This window comes from Gymnogyps californianus, chromosome 3 (genome assembly GCF_018139145.2).
Source record: "Gymnogyps californianus isolate 813 chromosome 3, ASM1813914v2, whole genome shotgun sequence".
In the NCBI taxonomy this organism is placed as follows: domain Eukaryota; kingdom Metazoa; phylum Chordata; class Aves; order Accipitriformes; family Cathartidae; genus Gymnogyps; species Gymnogyps californianus.
The window spans coordinates 12285088-12300457 of record NC_059473.1 but is presented as its reverse complement, the minus strand read 5'-3'; the positions used below and the strand labels follow the sequence as shown (position 1 = coordinate 12300457).

The window sequence follows — 15370 nt, the reverse complement described above, 5'->3', positions numbered from 1 at the left end:
GATTTTATCCTTGTGTATTAACTATTAATTCCATAAATGTAAAGGATGAAGTTGCAGTGGTTTGGGTAGATGCTAATTGCATGGAAAAAATGTATTTTGAAATAATGATAGAAATTTTAGTCTCATGGAAAACAGATGAGACCTGGAGATGCCCTTCTGCTTTTATAAGCACCACAGGGTCTGTGTTACATACAGAAATTCAGTGGATATACAGTGATTCTGATTGCTAAAACTATTCCAATGTCTCCTAAGGAAACCTCCCTCCATACTGGCTGCACTTTCATTTTCAAATATTTTCAATTTGTTTTTCTATCACTGATGGTGCTTCACCTGGAACGACCTTTAGTGCACAGTCATGCTCCGGCAATCTCAAACATTTCTTCTGCCAGACTCACTATAGGAAGTACTTTGTAACTATAGACATACCAGTAGGTAAGGCTAATGGACTGGAGATCTCAGGAGGCCTTTTCACAACGGTGTTTATTAATGAGTTCCATGTCATTTGAACTTTATATATATACACACACACATATATCTTTTCTTTATTGTTTTATATATATTCTTTATTTTCTGGGCCTTTGACAAGATCCTTTTACTATATCTCAATATTGATCTTGTCAGAGAATAACTACTTTTTAAGATATGGCAGGACTTTTCAGAGCAAATCAATGCTGCTTCTTAACTTGCTTCTAAGTTTACACACTAGAGCCCGTGTGTAAGAGAGTATCAAACTCTCCTGAATTTCCAGACTGGAATGTCCTGTACAAGACTGTGTTTTGGATTCTTGTTTTCCCCTGTATAAAATCTGTTTTTCGTATGTGACGAGCTTTGTGCGGTGGCTCCAACCGTTTTGCAGTTCCCAGTGTCTGCAAGCGACAGCTTTGGGGATCACCAGACTGGAAAGAAAAGTGGAAGTCTCAGATATAATTAAATTTCTACAAGTTTTGCGGAAGTTTGCAGCTAAGGAGAGACCCAAACTGATGCCTACATTGAAAGGAAAGGTGGGCAGAGCTCAGCCTTCCTATGTCCTCTTTGGCAGCCACTGGCTGGCCTGCCAGCACGTAGTGCTGTCGCTCGGTAGGTGTGTAGCCAAGCTCTGGGTCTACTGAGGTTATTTAAGTGGTACCAGGAAAAAAGGAGACACAGGACATAAATCATCAGCAAACCAGAACTCGCTATCCTGCCTCCATTGTATGCCTGAAAAAACATTATCTTTGTCAACTATTGTTCTTGCAATTTTGTTTTGTAGGAATCGGAGTTTCTCTGTCTGGAGTTTGATGAGGCCAAGGTGAGCCAGATGCTGAAGAAACTCTCGGAAATAGAGGAGAGCATGACTTTGTTGACTCAGACCACTTAACCAAATAAAGAGATTGCAACTCAGAAAACGAATGACCCTCGGTACTTTTTTGTAATTCCTGTTTCTGCACATAAAATAGGGAATGATTGTTAAATCCCAGTTATAACTGCACAATGCATTCACAACCAAGTATGGGCCAAGTCATACTGTGAAGCTTTCTCCGTCCACTCCTCCAGGCCTGTTCTCCAAGGCGGCGGCAGCCTTTATGTTGTTCACATAAAGCTTTGCGTAATCAGGCCTTTGAGTGTAGCGTAGCTTTTCTCTTTTTCCCCTCAGTCAATTTTTGAGTCTTCCAGATGCTGTAAATACTAGGCTGGATGAAAGCGAAGGTAAATTGGCCAGTTGTGGCAGGGGAGAGATGAGCAGAAGAAACAAGCAGGCTAGGAGGGACTCATGTTTATCCTTCCAAACCATGGGCTACGTAGGACAAATCCACCCGCATGAACTCTGCCTGCTTAGAACTTAAAGCCCGGGAGAGTAGATGAAGTGCAGCGAGTTCAGCGAGCAGAGGCACAAACATACATTTCTGTAATTGTGAGCCTGTATGCTGCTGAGGATTAAATGGTTGCCAAGGGTGTGAGGTGGCCAACCTTGCTGGCCCGTTCAGTCACACCTACCGACGCCATGGGGAGCCAGGGGACAATCAGGGGAGCATCTCTTGGGCAGTGGGAGGTGCTGGTTTCCCAAAAGGAGCAGCCCTCCTGCATGTGCTGAGTGCCTGATCCAGCAACCTGCTGGCAAGCCTTCAAAGCCACTTCTGACCTGCTTCCCCGAAGAGCGTCCGCCCTCATCAGCCTTCCGGCTCTCGAGCTGTAGTGGTGCAGCCCTGGCACCAAGCTGCACGGTGTGTTTGAGAGGCCAGTGCTTTGTCAGAGCACAGTTTAACTTGGCTGCTCTTAGTCCTGTTTGTCATGATGTTTGTTTTGACCTCAAAAAGCCCCAGGTTAAACCCAGGGTTTCCAGTGTGTGCATGTTCAGCTTGGGATTTGGGTAAAAGGAAAATGCCTGTGGCAACCTGGCAGGTTAAAGCCCTATTGATAAAATAGTTGCGTGAAGAAAGCTTCCAGAGGCTGATAAGGTACATACAGGGCACCACGATCTGAACTGCCCAGGTCGCTGTGGCTGTCGTAGGCACCCACAAACTTTCTGCCATGACACCAAACTGCAGAGCAATCACTACCGGCTAAAGAGGACTGAGCAGAAATGTTTCCAGTTTCAGATGTTTCCGTTCAGGGGTGCAACCTTGTTGGCCTTGTCACAGCAGGATGTATAACCATGCTTACCAGCTTATCAGTGCAGGAGGACCTGGAGGGGCTGTTCTGAGCAGTCTACCGCTTGTATGGAGCATGATGGTCCCTAACAGAGAACGGCCCGATAGTCCATAAAATGGTGACGGACCAGCTGGAGATGATACCGGCTCACTGTTTTGCTTTGTTACTTAACTGGAAGGTGTGCACACACATTTGGTTGGAGGCTGCATTGATTCTTTCCATTTTATTTTAGCTTCACAAGCAACCTCCTCCTGAGCTAAAATTATATTGAGGGCTTGTACCGAGATGACAACATAAAAGTTCTTGTGCCATAACTAAAGTACTCCTCATTGCTCCTCCTTGTGAATTTATTGCTTGTGGAGTTGCCAGATTGTACTTGGAAGCAAACTCTCTCTTCAGAGCAAGGTAAGGGCACCTTTTCCTATCTGCCTGGTCAGAAGGGAAAGCATCACTCAAGCCAATTTGTATCACTGCATTGGGAATTAACATTTCCTTTCCCGTGCCTGTCCCACTGCCGCCTCGTCTCTTACGGCCACCTGGTTCTCCCTTCCATCTTGTGGAGGGACTGCGCAGCCCACAGCTCCTTGCTTTCCCCATCTCCCTCCAGCTGGTACTTGTCAGAGTGGAACTGGACTGTAACCACCAACCAATCCTCAGGCCAGTCCCCGGATAACCGGCTGCCGGCGCGGGTGTGAAATGCTGAGTGGTTGCCGTTTCTCTGAGCTTTCCCCTTACTTTTTCATCAAAGTTCATTAAAATGTTTTTCTGCAGTTTAGAGCATGTTTAAAAAAAAAAAAAGAAGGTCAGAGAAGGATCATGATCTTAAGTAACTTGCACCGTGTCAAACATACTTATTGTTTTATTTTAACATGGTCAGAGGATAGGAAAATGTGCTATAAATGGAAATTAAAGAGAAACGAACTGGGGACAGATGCCAGGAAGTATTATTTCATGCAAAGAATAATAAATATGTGAAATGGCTAACCAGGCAAGGAGGCTGAGGCAAAAAACATCAGGGTCATTTAGGAAACAATTGGATACTTTCCTAGTAGAGGTGCGAAGTTAAAAAGGGGCATGTTTTTATGAGTGGCCACTTCTCTCTCTTCCTAATCCTCCATCCCCTGAATATCTAATGATCCTGATTTTCTTCTTGGTGGATCTTCGTAAACTGCTGTGCAAAACGAGGAAAAAAAAGCTGAGCGTTTTGAGGACCACACTCTGCCTGGCCCTTGGTAAGGGCACAGGAGTGTCACTGGGCAGCAAAATCATCTCTGCTTCATGAGGTTTGACATGGGCAGCGAAAGAGGATGCTGTGCTTCCCCAGACTGCTGTAATCCCCAGCTGCTACTGGGGCACGGAGAACAGATTTCCCCCTTGAGCAGGACCATGCGTTCCTACTGAGATGGTTTATGTGTGTGTCCGTCCATCTGTCCCTCCCTACAGAGTTCTGAACCTATTGGCCACTTTTGGCTGAACTTGGAGGAGAAGAGGTCTGCAAAGCTGCTCTGCTTTACTTACTTGAGCGAAGGACACAAGCACCCGTGGCTTTTTGTTGGGATTCATGGACGTTACTTGCTATCGATGGTCCTGCTAAATATCTCTGTGGTGTTGGCAAATGAAAGCTGCTGCTTACGTGCTTCAGGAGAGATTTCAGATTCCTTCTGCAAAGCCCAGATGTAAACCAGACTCAGCCCGAACACATGGCGGGCAGCTCCCGCTGTGGCTGGGGCCATGCGTGGATGCGGGCCTCCTGCGTGGGTCCGTCCGAGCCATCATCCCAGCACAGCCCTGTTGGCCATAGGGGCCTCATCCTGTTTTGGAGACCACTTCTGCCTGCCGTGGCACCAGCTCCCATGCCTGTGTGCTGAGCCATGCCAGCAGTATGACACCAGGGCCGTCACCTCCTCCTCCTCTTCCTCCTTCCTTCAGGGGAGCAGCCACATGGCAGCGTGCCCCGAGCTGCCAGTCAAGCCTGCCAGGCAGTTTGTAGATTTACAGCAGGGACACGAGCAGCTCAGCACAGCCAGAGGAGAAAAGTGAGGGAGATGGGGAAGCAGCGGGAAAAAGGGCTGAAGGAGGGCCCCTGCCTGAGTCCCACCTGGGAGAGGTTTCCCTGCCCGGTCCTCAAAAGCAGCCAGGGAAGGAGCTGGGACGCAACTCATGCCACGCTCCAGTATCCTTAACCTCAGAAAACTCCCCTTCATACCTGTCGCCCTGCAGGTATACCTGCCTGCGATCTGCCCAATCTCCATCCTTCCTGGTTTACTAACAACTAAAAACCACTTGCGAGCGGGACTGCCATGTGCCACTGGGCTGGGGCAGGCTTGGTTTTGATCAAAGTCTGGATATTTAATCTAACCTGCATCGTGTTGGTGGAGGCAGGGCAGGGAGCGTCCAGGTAGATGCTGCTCAGGCAGGGGACAGCACCCAGCAGCACCAGCAATTTCCTTCGGTCCCAGTTTTGCTGCCGCTTTCCTGGGTGACAACTTGCTGAAGCCATGGTGGATTTGCCTGGCTGTGAGCGAGGGCTGCTGCTGCAGCTCTGGCACCGTGCATGTGATGACTCCAGATGTGCAACTCCAGATGTGCAGCCCATCCCAAGCTCTGCTGCTTCTTACCGAAGACTTACAAGCAGCAGCCACATGTTGTTGCAACCTTCAGCTGGTTCTTCTTCAGATGTCACCTCTTGCACTGCTAAAATGCCCTGCAATTTATTAATGCAATTGCTGCTTGTTTTCTGGGAATTCCTCCAAGTTGCCACTCGTTTATGATCTGGTGCTCCCTGAAATATCTGCAAGTGCTGTCGCCTTCAATCATGCATTACACAATTGGCAAACCCTGCACTCGCTCTCTGCTTGGCAAGACAATTCTTCTTAGAGCAATTTTCCTTCTTCTTGGTCTGTGTATTCCCAGAACTGCTGAATTTTTAGAGTATTTTTCTAGGCATATCTGTATTTGAAAAAATAGTAGTTTAGGCACACCATGTTTTTCCAAATCCAAGCCAAGCAAGCACTGTATTTCATGAAGCTTTGGGCCATGGAAAGCAGCAGATGATGAGGCATACTTATTTTATATTGGTGTTGATTTACTTTCCCATTGTTCAGGTTACTTAGTCTCATTTTATTTTACATTTCTTCTTTTATTTTTCTTTCTTACAGGTCCTTTTTGCAAGTGTAAATATCAGAATTAATGTTTGTACTTTTATTGTGTTTCACGGGAGGGTTTTTGCTGGAGTCCATGAGCTCCACATTTTATTGTGCTTTAACTTTTTGATAAACTGATTGATATTTTGAGAGATCATCTTCTCTCAGTTCTTTGCTACCTATTGATAAAATAAATTGCTTACCATTTTTCTGAGGAGATTTCCTGATTTAGATATTTACCGGCCATTTGTAGATGCGCAAGTCTGAGAAGTTTTACCTGATGACTCACACTTGCCACACATTGCTTGTGGAAATGTTTCCTTCCCCTTCTGGGGAATTTCAACAGTTTATTCATTTATTCCAAATATTTATAAAGAGGCGCTCAGTCAGTGCCGGGGACAGAGGGAGCCTTTTTAAGAAGGCGGTACCTCACAGCGATGGCCAGGCAGGGGGAACGCAGTGGTCCTTCGCAGCAGCCACTGACGACTTTTTAATGCGTTACGTTTCATGTGGCTTGTGACCAGAAAAATAGCCGATGACTCCTCGCTTTGGAGCCGGGCCTGTTAAAATCTGCCTCTTGAATTATTCGCAAATCCCAGGGAAGCAGGGCTCGGGGTGCCGTTTAATCCAACATGGAGGCCAGAACTGCACTCCTGGGCCTCCCTCGCCGTGTTGAGAGGTAAAGGTGATGGCGCAGGGAGACAGGCAGCTGTCACCATCGATGCTTTCTTCCCTCAGCGCAGCAAAATAAAGCTGTTTCTACCCATAAAGGTCACGATGGTTTAGCCAAGCCTCACCAAAGCTGTGGATGAGTCCCCCTTCCCTCAAAAGGGACGCAGGTACACCAACAAAAATGCCTTTTCCCAGTAGCCTGAATCCCATGGGTGATCCCCGGGGCCACCGGAGTCCCCAGAGGACACAATGCGTCACCTCCCATGAAAGGGTGGCAAGGGGGATGCAGCTACAACCTCAGCCTGGGGCAAATCCACCTCTGAACTGCTGGTACCACTTGGGTAGGATTATTTTGGGATATCACCTGAGCTGCTTGTCCCAGCACAAAATCCGTGGGTGGTAGAGGCTGGTGCTATGAAGCTTTCCTCCCAGACATAATGAGGTTGATCATCCCCACGCTCAAACCCCCAAATGCCTTGCCCTTCCTCCTTCCTTTTGGTGGTAGCAAGGCAGATCTTGAAATGCAAGAAATTTCAGGAAAACGGGTTTGAAAGCATGTCAGAGGGAGGGGGCTGGGGCAGCTGGGGACAAGAGAGCCTGCCTGGGGCGTTTGGCCCCGGGGCACTTTGCAGGTGGCCTTTAGCATTATCGCAGCAAGCAGGACGCAAGGGGAGGTCCCTGACATGCGGTGCTGTCAGAGGACATTGACCAACAGGGAGGTATGAAATATTTCTCCAAAGACGTTTTCTTGTTTCTTATCTCCTCTGAGCATAGGTGACTTGGAATTTACATTTTAATTCACTTAGTGGCCGGCCGTGCTGAAACTCAGCCATTAGCTTTCGTAATGAGATGGTATTGGAGAATATGTAAAACCAAGTAATTGAATAAATGGCATTTTTGGATGCCGGCAAGTGTCTCAGACCCTTGAAGAGAGACATTTTGCAGGGGTGGATGGGGGGAAAAACAGCAATCGCAGCACAAAACCCAAAGCCATAGTGCTTTTGAGCGGAGCCTGGGAGGAAACATTCATCATTTGGGTTTGATGATACATAATTTCTCTGCCATATTTCCTGAGGTTTCTGGCCAGTTGGCAGCCCTGGCCAAATACAGCATTACCAGGAAATTATATGATATAGTGCATTTTAGTAATAAGTGGCACTCTTCGTGCCTTGCAAATCAAACCACGTAGAGCATTAGAGTCTTCATGGCATCTCTGTTCTTGGCAGTGAAAGAAAAAAATAAGCAAAGCCACGTCAGGAGGAGATGGCAGGCTCAAGCAGAGAGAGGTGTCCGTTTGATCCTAGCCGCCTGCAAGTGGCTCAGGGCTCTCACCGTGCTCCCAAAACACAGCAGCCACTTCACCACCCTCCGCAAAATAGCTGGTGGCTTGGTGAGCCCTGGCCTCCTCCAGGCATCCCCTCAAAATAAATTTGCTACTGCAGAACCTCAGGACAAATCTGCATTTTTCTATGGCCAAGGAACACAGTGTGTAAAGCTAATCCCCTGCTCCAAGATCCTGCGAGGCAATGGCAGGCAGAAGTACAAGGTTAAAAAATGCCATCAAGAAGCAGCGGCTGGGAACCATAAATACCTTTCAAGCAGTCCTTGGGCACATCAGGAGACGAGCAAGCAAAGCAACTGGAATTTATAAACTTACATAATTAATTTTTCTTTGTGGGGAGAACACACATTCCCATGTTCCAGCTCTCTCAGGGCCTTTGACAATCGAGCTCCTTTCTATAAATAATGTTTATGTAAGTTTATACATTTCAATTAGTGCTTGTTCTAGCCTCTTGCAGCCCAAGGATGTTTTCACTCCAGTTTATTATTTAGGCTGTGGATAGATCATTTTGCTTTGGTGCATCTATAATGTGATTTAAATTAAGATGCTTGCAAGCAGCATAATAGTAATGAAACGGTCTCTGGAAAACATTGGCACGTCCCCAATGAGAATGAAAGAGAGAAATGAGCTTTACATTGCGGCATCCGACAAAATGTCTGCACCCTCCTCTGCAGGGCAGGAGCAGGATTTCTCTGTCTGAGGACACGGCCTGTGAAGGGAGAGCACTCATACCTGGGCTGCACCACAGGGCCACTGGCAACATGGTGTAATGGCCACGGATGGTTTTTTTCCACAGCAGGAACATCTCCGAGTCAACCTACAGCCCTGTAACTACAACGTGCTGCAATCAGAGCCGGCAGAAATGCTTAACCCTGACGGCTTAATCCCCAGCCATTGCAAATTAGTACAGCTCTGTTAACTTCAGAGGACTATTTACATGGGAGAGGTTAAATATGTACAGTATCAGGCACAAAACCTGCAGCGATTTCGTACATGGGGCAGTGGTTTACTAATTTACAAAGCTAGATCTCATCTGTGCTGCGTGCTGGTTTCTGAAGTTTTATTTATTTATAGTGAGCACATCCACGTCAGGGATTTCTCCATCGAGCGGCATGAAGAAAACCCTTCATTTACTCTGATTATGTTGCTGATCTCAGTCCCTAATGCAGGAGGTATCTCCCTCCAGGTCATTTTTCAGTAACCCGTAGGTATGAGGCTGGATATTAAAACTAGATATGTGGATTATTTAATTTCCCTTTGCCCTGTTTTTTATTTCTGAAGTTTATCTACAGATCCTACACTAACAAGATAAAAGCTTTCTGATCTCCTTCTTTGATATATTGTAATTCTGATATGCCAAGGGCCATGTCCTGCACCCCGGGTGGTACTGCTGGCCTCTGCTCAGTGCAGTGAGGTCCGGGTGGTAATGAGCGTGTGTAACTCAGCAATGCGGCACAGCAAATGGCCGGTGGCCTCCGAGGTGGCTTTTACGAGCATAAATACATGTAAAAAGGTTACAGGGGAACTGCGGGGCCTGGGGGAAATCAGACGAGCCAGTGGGGGAAATCACCCAAGTGCCTGTGAGAAGCCATCAGCAGCCGGATGGTGCGGGACAGGAGCTTCCCAGCTGGGAGTGAGGCCCTTGGGTGCTCTGCAAGCTGGGTGCCTAATGTGCTGGATGGGTGCCTGCACTCAGGGGCTGGCACAGAGGATGCAGGGAGCAGCGGGGCAGAAACAAGGGCTTGTAACTGCTGTCCTGCCAGGGTCCCCAGAGAGCTGGCACAAATCTCCCTCTGGATAGGGCCTGACAAGTGCCTTGGGGGGAGCTTCAAAACAGCCCAGTTAGGTCCCACCCCAACCCTGCAGCCCTAGGAGCGAGCCGCCACTGCCCCCCTGAGACAGGGCCACTCTCCCCGCTCTGGTTTTGGAGACCCTTCTGCTCATGCCACCCAAAGGAGGAGGCCTCAGTGAGGAGTGCCAGCCCCAAGCCCCAAGCCCCAGTGGCAAAACACTCACCGTGCCCCCCATTGCTGGTCTGCAACCCCCGTGGGCTGAGCAGGATTTCACTCTGGTGGCAGCTGCAAGCGCTTTCCCAAACAGTTGGGAGTGTCTTGAAAAACCTCCCGTGCACGGTGTTGGCTTAGTTTTCTTTGCCACCCAGAAATAGCCAACTTGGACATCAGCACCCTTCCAGATACAGGACTGGTTTTAATTGAAGTCACCTTACCCAAGCTGGCACTGTGAGAGTCCGAGGGAAATCACACAGCCTTGTCCAGGAGATACCTGAGGTGAAGATGGTTTAAAAAATCTAAGTGACATCTGAGGACTGGCAGTTTTCCCACAGCTGGGATTTTGCTGGTGCTTAAAACTGCATCTGCTAAAAAACAAAAGCAAAATGGAAGCGGTTCAGCTGAAGTGGATCAAGTACTTTTCTTCCTGAGTGTAAACAGTTTTCTCACCTTCGAAGAGGCTCGGCTGCAGCCGTTACTGCCTGGTAGTTTTCGGTTTTGCAGCTCTTCAGGTCTTGCTGCAAAACGCTGTGGGATGCCTCTGAACCGAGGTAAGGAGAGATGTAATGGCCTCACGTTTCTGGGACACAAAAAAGATGTTTTGTACATAGCGGGTGCTTTTTTGTTGTTTGCAAAATAATTATTGTCTGGTTTCTGCTGATACAGAAGTTGAATTTCAAGTGGATTCTTCTCCATCCTCTTGCCTGCACTCTGCGCTGCTGTGCCTTCTGTCTGCAAGGAAAAGGAGCCTCACTGGGAGGAAAACACTGATAGTTACTGCAGCCTTTGTCTGAAAAAGGCAGGTGTGTCCTTCTAGAGCAGGGAAACACTGACTTTAATCCAAGCAGCTCAGGGAGCAATTATTCGTGGCAAATGTGAATCAACAAGCACAATGCAGCTCTGCCCACAGCTTGCAAATGACAGCACACAACGTAGAAGGGGAGAGTTTCTTTCTGCCATCACTATCCTGCCCCGCTTTGCCTGCAAAAGCAAGCTGTAACACTCCAGAAAAAAAGTGGTGCTCTGGAGGACATGGATGGATGTGCTTATCTCTTCAACTTGAGTGGTTTTGCCAAAGCTGAACATACCACTTGCATCTCCCCCATCTCACCAAGGCACAAAAGCAAAGGGAAGTGGAGCAAAACAGCTCTGTAGTGGTTGCTCTTGCTGTGCTGGTTTGCATGCATGTGTCGGGGGGAGAAAGTGGGGAAAATGACTGTGTGAGGAGACCACTGAAATGTTGTGTTCATGTCGCTGGCAAGTCTTGCTGACAAACCTTGCCTACCCTGGGAGAGGCTCTTTGCTTGGCTGAATTCCAGGCTCAAACATTTGGGTGGGAAAAAACAGGTTCATTCCTGGAGGAACTGAGATGCCTCAGCTCCAACTGAATGTCATCTTTGCATTTTTTTTTTTCCTTATCTTCAGTGATTGAAAATCAGGGTTGCTGCTGAAGTGCTCGCATGCCACAGGAGCAATCTTTAGGCTCCTGTTATTATTTAAATTTTAACCTCTTATCTTGTGTTCTTATCCTCCTTGGTCACAGAAGCACATTCAGGTTAGTCCCGTGCTTTCCAGGTGTCCTCTAGCCACACCAGACTGTCCACAAAAATCAGATAGACCTTTGTCCTGGATAAGTTTTGGTCCGTCACAGAAAATTAATTCCAGTTACGCTGGCCTTAACGGGAGCATTTGATCCAGGAGAAGTAGGTGAGTATTTACAAGAGGGAGGCTGGGAAGCATTTCAGTATGTGTGTGCCTGCAGCCAGCAGCATTTTTAGCCCAGGTGGCGGGTCCACGCTTTGGAGCAGGGGCTGTGGTGCTAAGAGACGTCATTAATATTACGGGAAGCGGTGTGAGGGGTCTGGGCCAAGCACATCCATGACGTAAATGACTACCAGCCATGCTGGACTTACAGGTACTCCCCGTGGAAAGGAGCTAGTCAGTGTTTGTGATGAGATGGGTGCTGGTCCTTCGCGGCGAGCTGCTGTGGGGGAGGAGGCACTGACCTTGTTCACAAGGGTGGCTGCAAGCAGGTACCTGGGAATCCTGGGCAATACACAGGTTCAAGGGATAAACCCTGTGTCTGCTGCTTTCTGGTAGCTGGGGGAGGACGTGCCTGCAGCTGCTGCGATGAGCCTGGAAGATGCTGCGGGACAGGACGCGCTGCGACGTGGCTCCCCCAGGAGAGCAGCCCACGGCCCCCAGGGGCGAGCACTCCACGGCCAGGCCCCTTCTCGCCGCAACCTGGCTGTGTCTGACTTCTCTCGCTCTTGCTTTGCTGCTGTGAAACAGGAAGAGCAAGATAACCTCAACAATTTTATAACCTGGGTACTCGTTCCTACTTCTCCTTTGCTCCTGGCAATGTACCAATTATTAATTAACAGGCAAATGCTAGAGAAAAGGCCAATGTACATAGCTCATTTCCATAGCTGTAAATGTGGTAGCCCCCCAGTCAGCTTTTATTCCGGTGAACCCAATTGCTATGACAGCAATGAATAAATACCCTGGAAAAAATAGAAACGATTTTCAACTTGATAAAAAATGAGACTTGAATCCTTTTAAAAGACTCTCTTTTCTGGCTGTCGTGCATATCACGCTACCTATGGAAAAACTCAGGCAGCAAGAATTCCTGTCACCAAGTGACACGACACCAATGCCCCGAACGCACAACTTCCCTGTAACCGGCCCCTGCGAAATGTTTGATGCTCTGCAACTCCCTGGCAAGGGCTGTACACTGGGTCTAATAATTTGCATCATGATGCTGAGCGAAGGTGCTATTTTTGAATATGTAGGCAAAAAAGTTATTCCAGATTCAGACCAAATTAAAGTGTGTATGTGCCGCTGACAACAGCTGCAATCAAAAGCATTTGCTCTCTTTCTCAGGAGAAGAAAAAAAGCAACAATTTACTATTGTGCCCGTAACAAAGCTCAGCTCTACAGACCTGAAACATGAAAATCATGCTTCCTTTCTAATGAAGCAAACCGCAGAACAACTTTAACATCAAATTTTTCAGGGCTTCCTTAGTTTCACCCAAGCACGACCAGCCATCCAGCAGAGGTTGTACATCTGTGTTTAGATGCTGTCCCTCATGTCCTGCTTCATCCTACCGTGTACGCTGGAGGTGGCCCAGGGACCGTACTCCCTGACAGTCACACTGGCAGATGTAATTAGCGTCTGCTCCATCGTCAGTGCTTTAAAAAGTGTATTTTTATGAGGTTACTCCTTACTCTGGCATCCCACTACCTGTCTCAACAGCTGGATACCAAATCCTCTTTCCCAGCAGGCCCTGTCAAAGCAACAATATCAACAACAGCGAAAGCTTGGGAACAGCATGTCTGGGTGCTGTTAGGAACCAGTTCCCATTAATTAATGTGCAAGGTTGTATCAGGTCATGACACGGGATGGCGGGGCATCAGGTGGATTCGCATCCTCGCTTGACAGCATTGTTTTTTCCTGTCTCGGTGGCTGTAAGCAACAGGGCCTGCTGAAAAGGGAGAAAGAGATATAAATAAAATAAAATACATATAAATCTGAGAGTGACCGAGGTGCTTCTAAAAAAGATGGGGTGCTGGCGTGGGCTTAGCATGACGCTACGCTGGCCAGTGCAGGCAGAGGGGGATGTAGAAAGGAGGCTGGTTTAAATAAGGTGGGCTGTCTTCAATGCGGGCTCCCCCACTACCTCGCTTTGCAAAGGAGTTGGTTAGCTTGTGTTAGCCAGCGTGCTCGCCTCGTCCCTTAAACCCCAGTGGGGACAGGGACATATGGGGAGGTGTCCTGGCCCCCAGCAAGAGTGCATGGGGCAGGAGGAAGGAGGCTGCTTTGGAGTGAAGCCTGAAGGAGGATGTCATGGCAGGACGGGGGGAGAGTTGCTTCGTGGGATTGTTTTGTGCTAATGAAACTTTATTAAACCTGATGACTGACAGAGGAGATTTGAGTTTAGAGATGGAGCAGTTTTCGTGCCGTTGTAGCAGGCTGAGGCACACTGAAGCCCTGCAGCCCCTGCCCCGGGATGCCGCTACGCTCACTCATACTGGGACTGTTAACTAGCAGCATCAGGTAAGAAACCTCCCCAGGCTTAACACTTTGCCCGGCGTGATGCACAGATTCGGGGAAGGTCAAGCCGCCTGCACTCAGGGCAGCGGGGCTGGAAAGTGAGCTCCTGCCTTACCCCTTGCTGGGTTTTTAGGGTGTAGCTGCACCAAGCACAGCGGGGGCATCGCAGTTAGGCAGTGGTTTGAAAATACGCTGTGCTCGATGGCAATGTTGGTTCTAGGTATTTTCCCCCTTTCAGCTAATTTTTGAGGCTTGGCTGCCAATTGGATCAGGGAATACATCTGGATTAAAACACCTCCCCTCCTCAAGGTTTCACAACGCAGCCCCGTGACCAGTCGAGTCAGTGCGATTACAGAGGAGCAGGCACTGCTGTGGGTGTGGGACCGGGAGGAGGGAGAAATGTCTTTCCCCCAAAGACAGCAGACCATTTCACCATCGTCCAAACTTCTCAGCTTTAATGTGTTTTTCCAGGCTCCTTAGCACCCAGTGTTACGTGACACACTGTTCTAGTTCATTTTTGTTTTCCTTTCCTTTTTTTTTTTAATTGATCTCAAAACATATTGTTATGAAATATCCCGTGCAGTGGAGCCAAGCTCCTGGCTGCCAGACACTTAATTCTCCTTTTGAGCCTTGTGTTACTTAATGGACAAAGATGCTTGCCGACTGAGGGTAATACCTCCCTTTGCTGTAACATTTCTACTTGAATGAAAAGGACAGCTTTACTCAAACGTGAAGTACATATATAAGTATTTGAAGAGGAATGAAATATGCAGTGTCCCTCCCGATGCATTGTGGATGGGGATGTTCCTTCCAGACTGCTGAATGAGATTTTGGAGCAGCTCTAGGAGGCTTGCTGCAGGTTTTCTACAGGCCTCCAATATTTAATGACATAGAGTATGGGGAGCTCGGTATGTGCTGTGGATACTCATGCTGTTTACCAAACCAGTCGCGTTTATGGCTGTGCATATCAGCTACTGAGTCTTGGCGAAAATGAGCGCTGTAAAATGGAAGTGCATAAATGTGTATTTTCGTGGATTGTGGGGACATGCTTACCTCTCCCTTTGCAGTGAAAACAGTGTTCAAATGACTGTGCCAGGTGACATTGAGATAATTGCTTTGGCTGGGCCTCTCCTTATATTGGATTGAGAATGCAGGTGCTAAAAATAGAAACAAATGGCATGTGTTCATTTTCTTCCTGTACAGAACAAAAAGCTGTGAGGTTCACAGTCCATGGGAACTGTAAATCTGTCTGCTGGTTGCTATTGATCTGGACACAACGAGACTGAAGACTGTACTCCGTGCTGTAACAGCACACGTTTTTATGTTTTATTTCAGTAAGCATCCTGGGTCTTGGAGATATCTCTAGTTTGTTTCAATAGGGAAGTTTGGCTAGGATTTGTAGTCTCATCAACTTAGCAAGTAAGCAAACAACAAAAAAAGAGGGTTACTAATGAGTGAGTCATGCATGATTAGTATCAGCTCTGGAGGGCAAATTTCCAAAATTTGAAACTCTCAGAAACGT

At 47.7% G+C, this 15370-nt stretch overlaps 1 protein-coding gene and 1 long non-coding RNA gene across 4 annotated transcripts in view; both read left to right on the top strand.

Annotated features, from left to right (window-relative positions):
- COMMD1 (copper metabolism domain containing 1) overlaps positions 1–1378 on the top strand; it is a 79683-nt gene extending 78305 nt beyond the window's left edge. For both annotated transcript variants that reach the window (XM_050894150.1, XM_050894151.1), the window contains exon 3: positions 1250–1378. In XM_050894150.1, coding sequence (XP_050750107.1) covers positions 1250–1357 — 108 coding nt within the window. In that variant the 3' untranslated portion in view covers positions 1358–1378. The remainder of the gene's footprint in view (positions 1–1249) is intronic.
- Positions 1379–9977: 8599 nt separating this feature from the next.
- Positions 9978–13272, top strand: LOC127014946 (uncharacterized). Of its 2 annotated transcripts, none has more exons than XR_007766252.1 (4): positions 9978–10345; positions 10461–10597; positions 11370–11501; positions 11895–13272. It is a non-coding gene; the product is annotated as an uncharacterized LOC127014946 (long non-coding RNA). The 2 variants fall into 2 exon arrangements; XR_007766253.1 differs by lacking the exon at positions 11895–13272 and adding an exon at positions 11710–11755.
- Positions 13273–15370: the final 2098 nt, after the last annotated feature.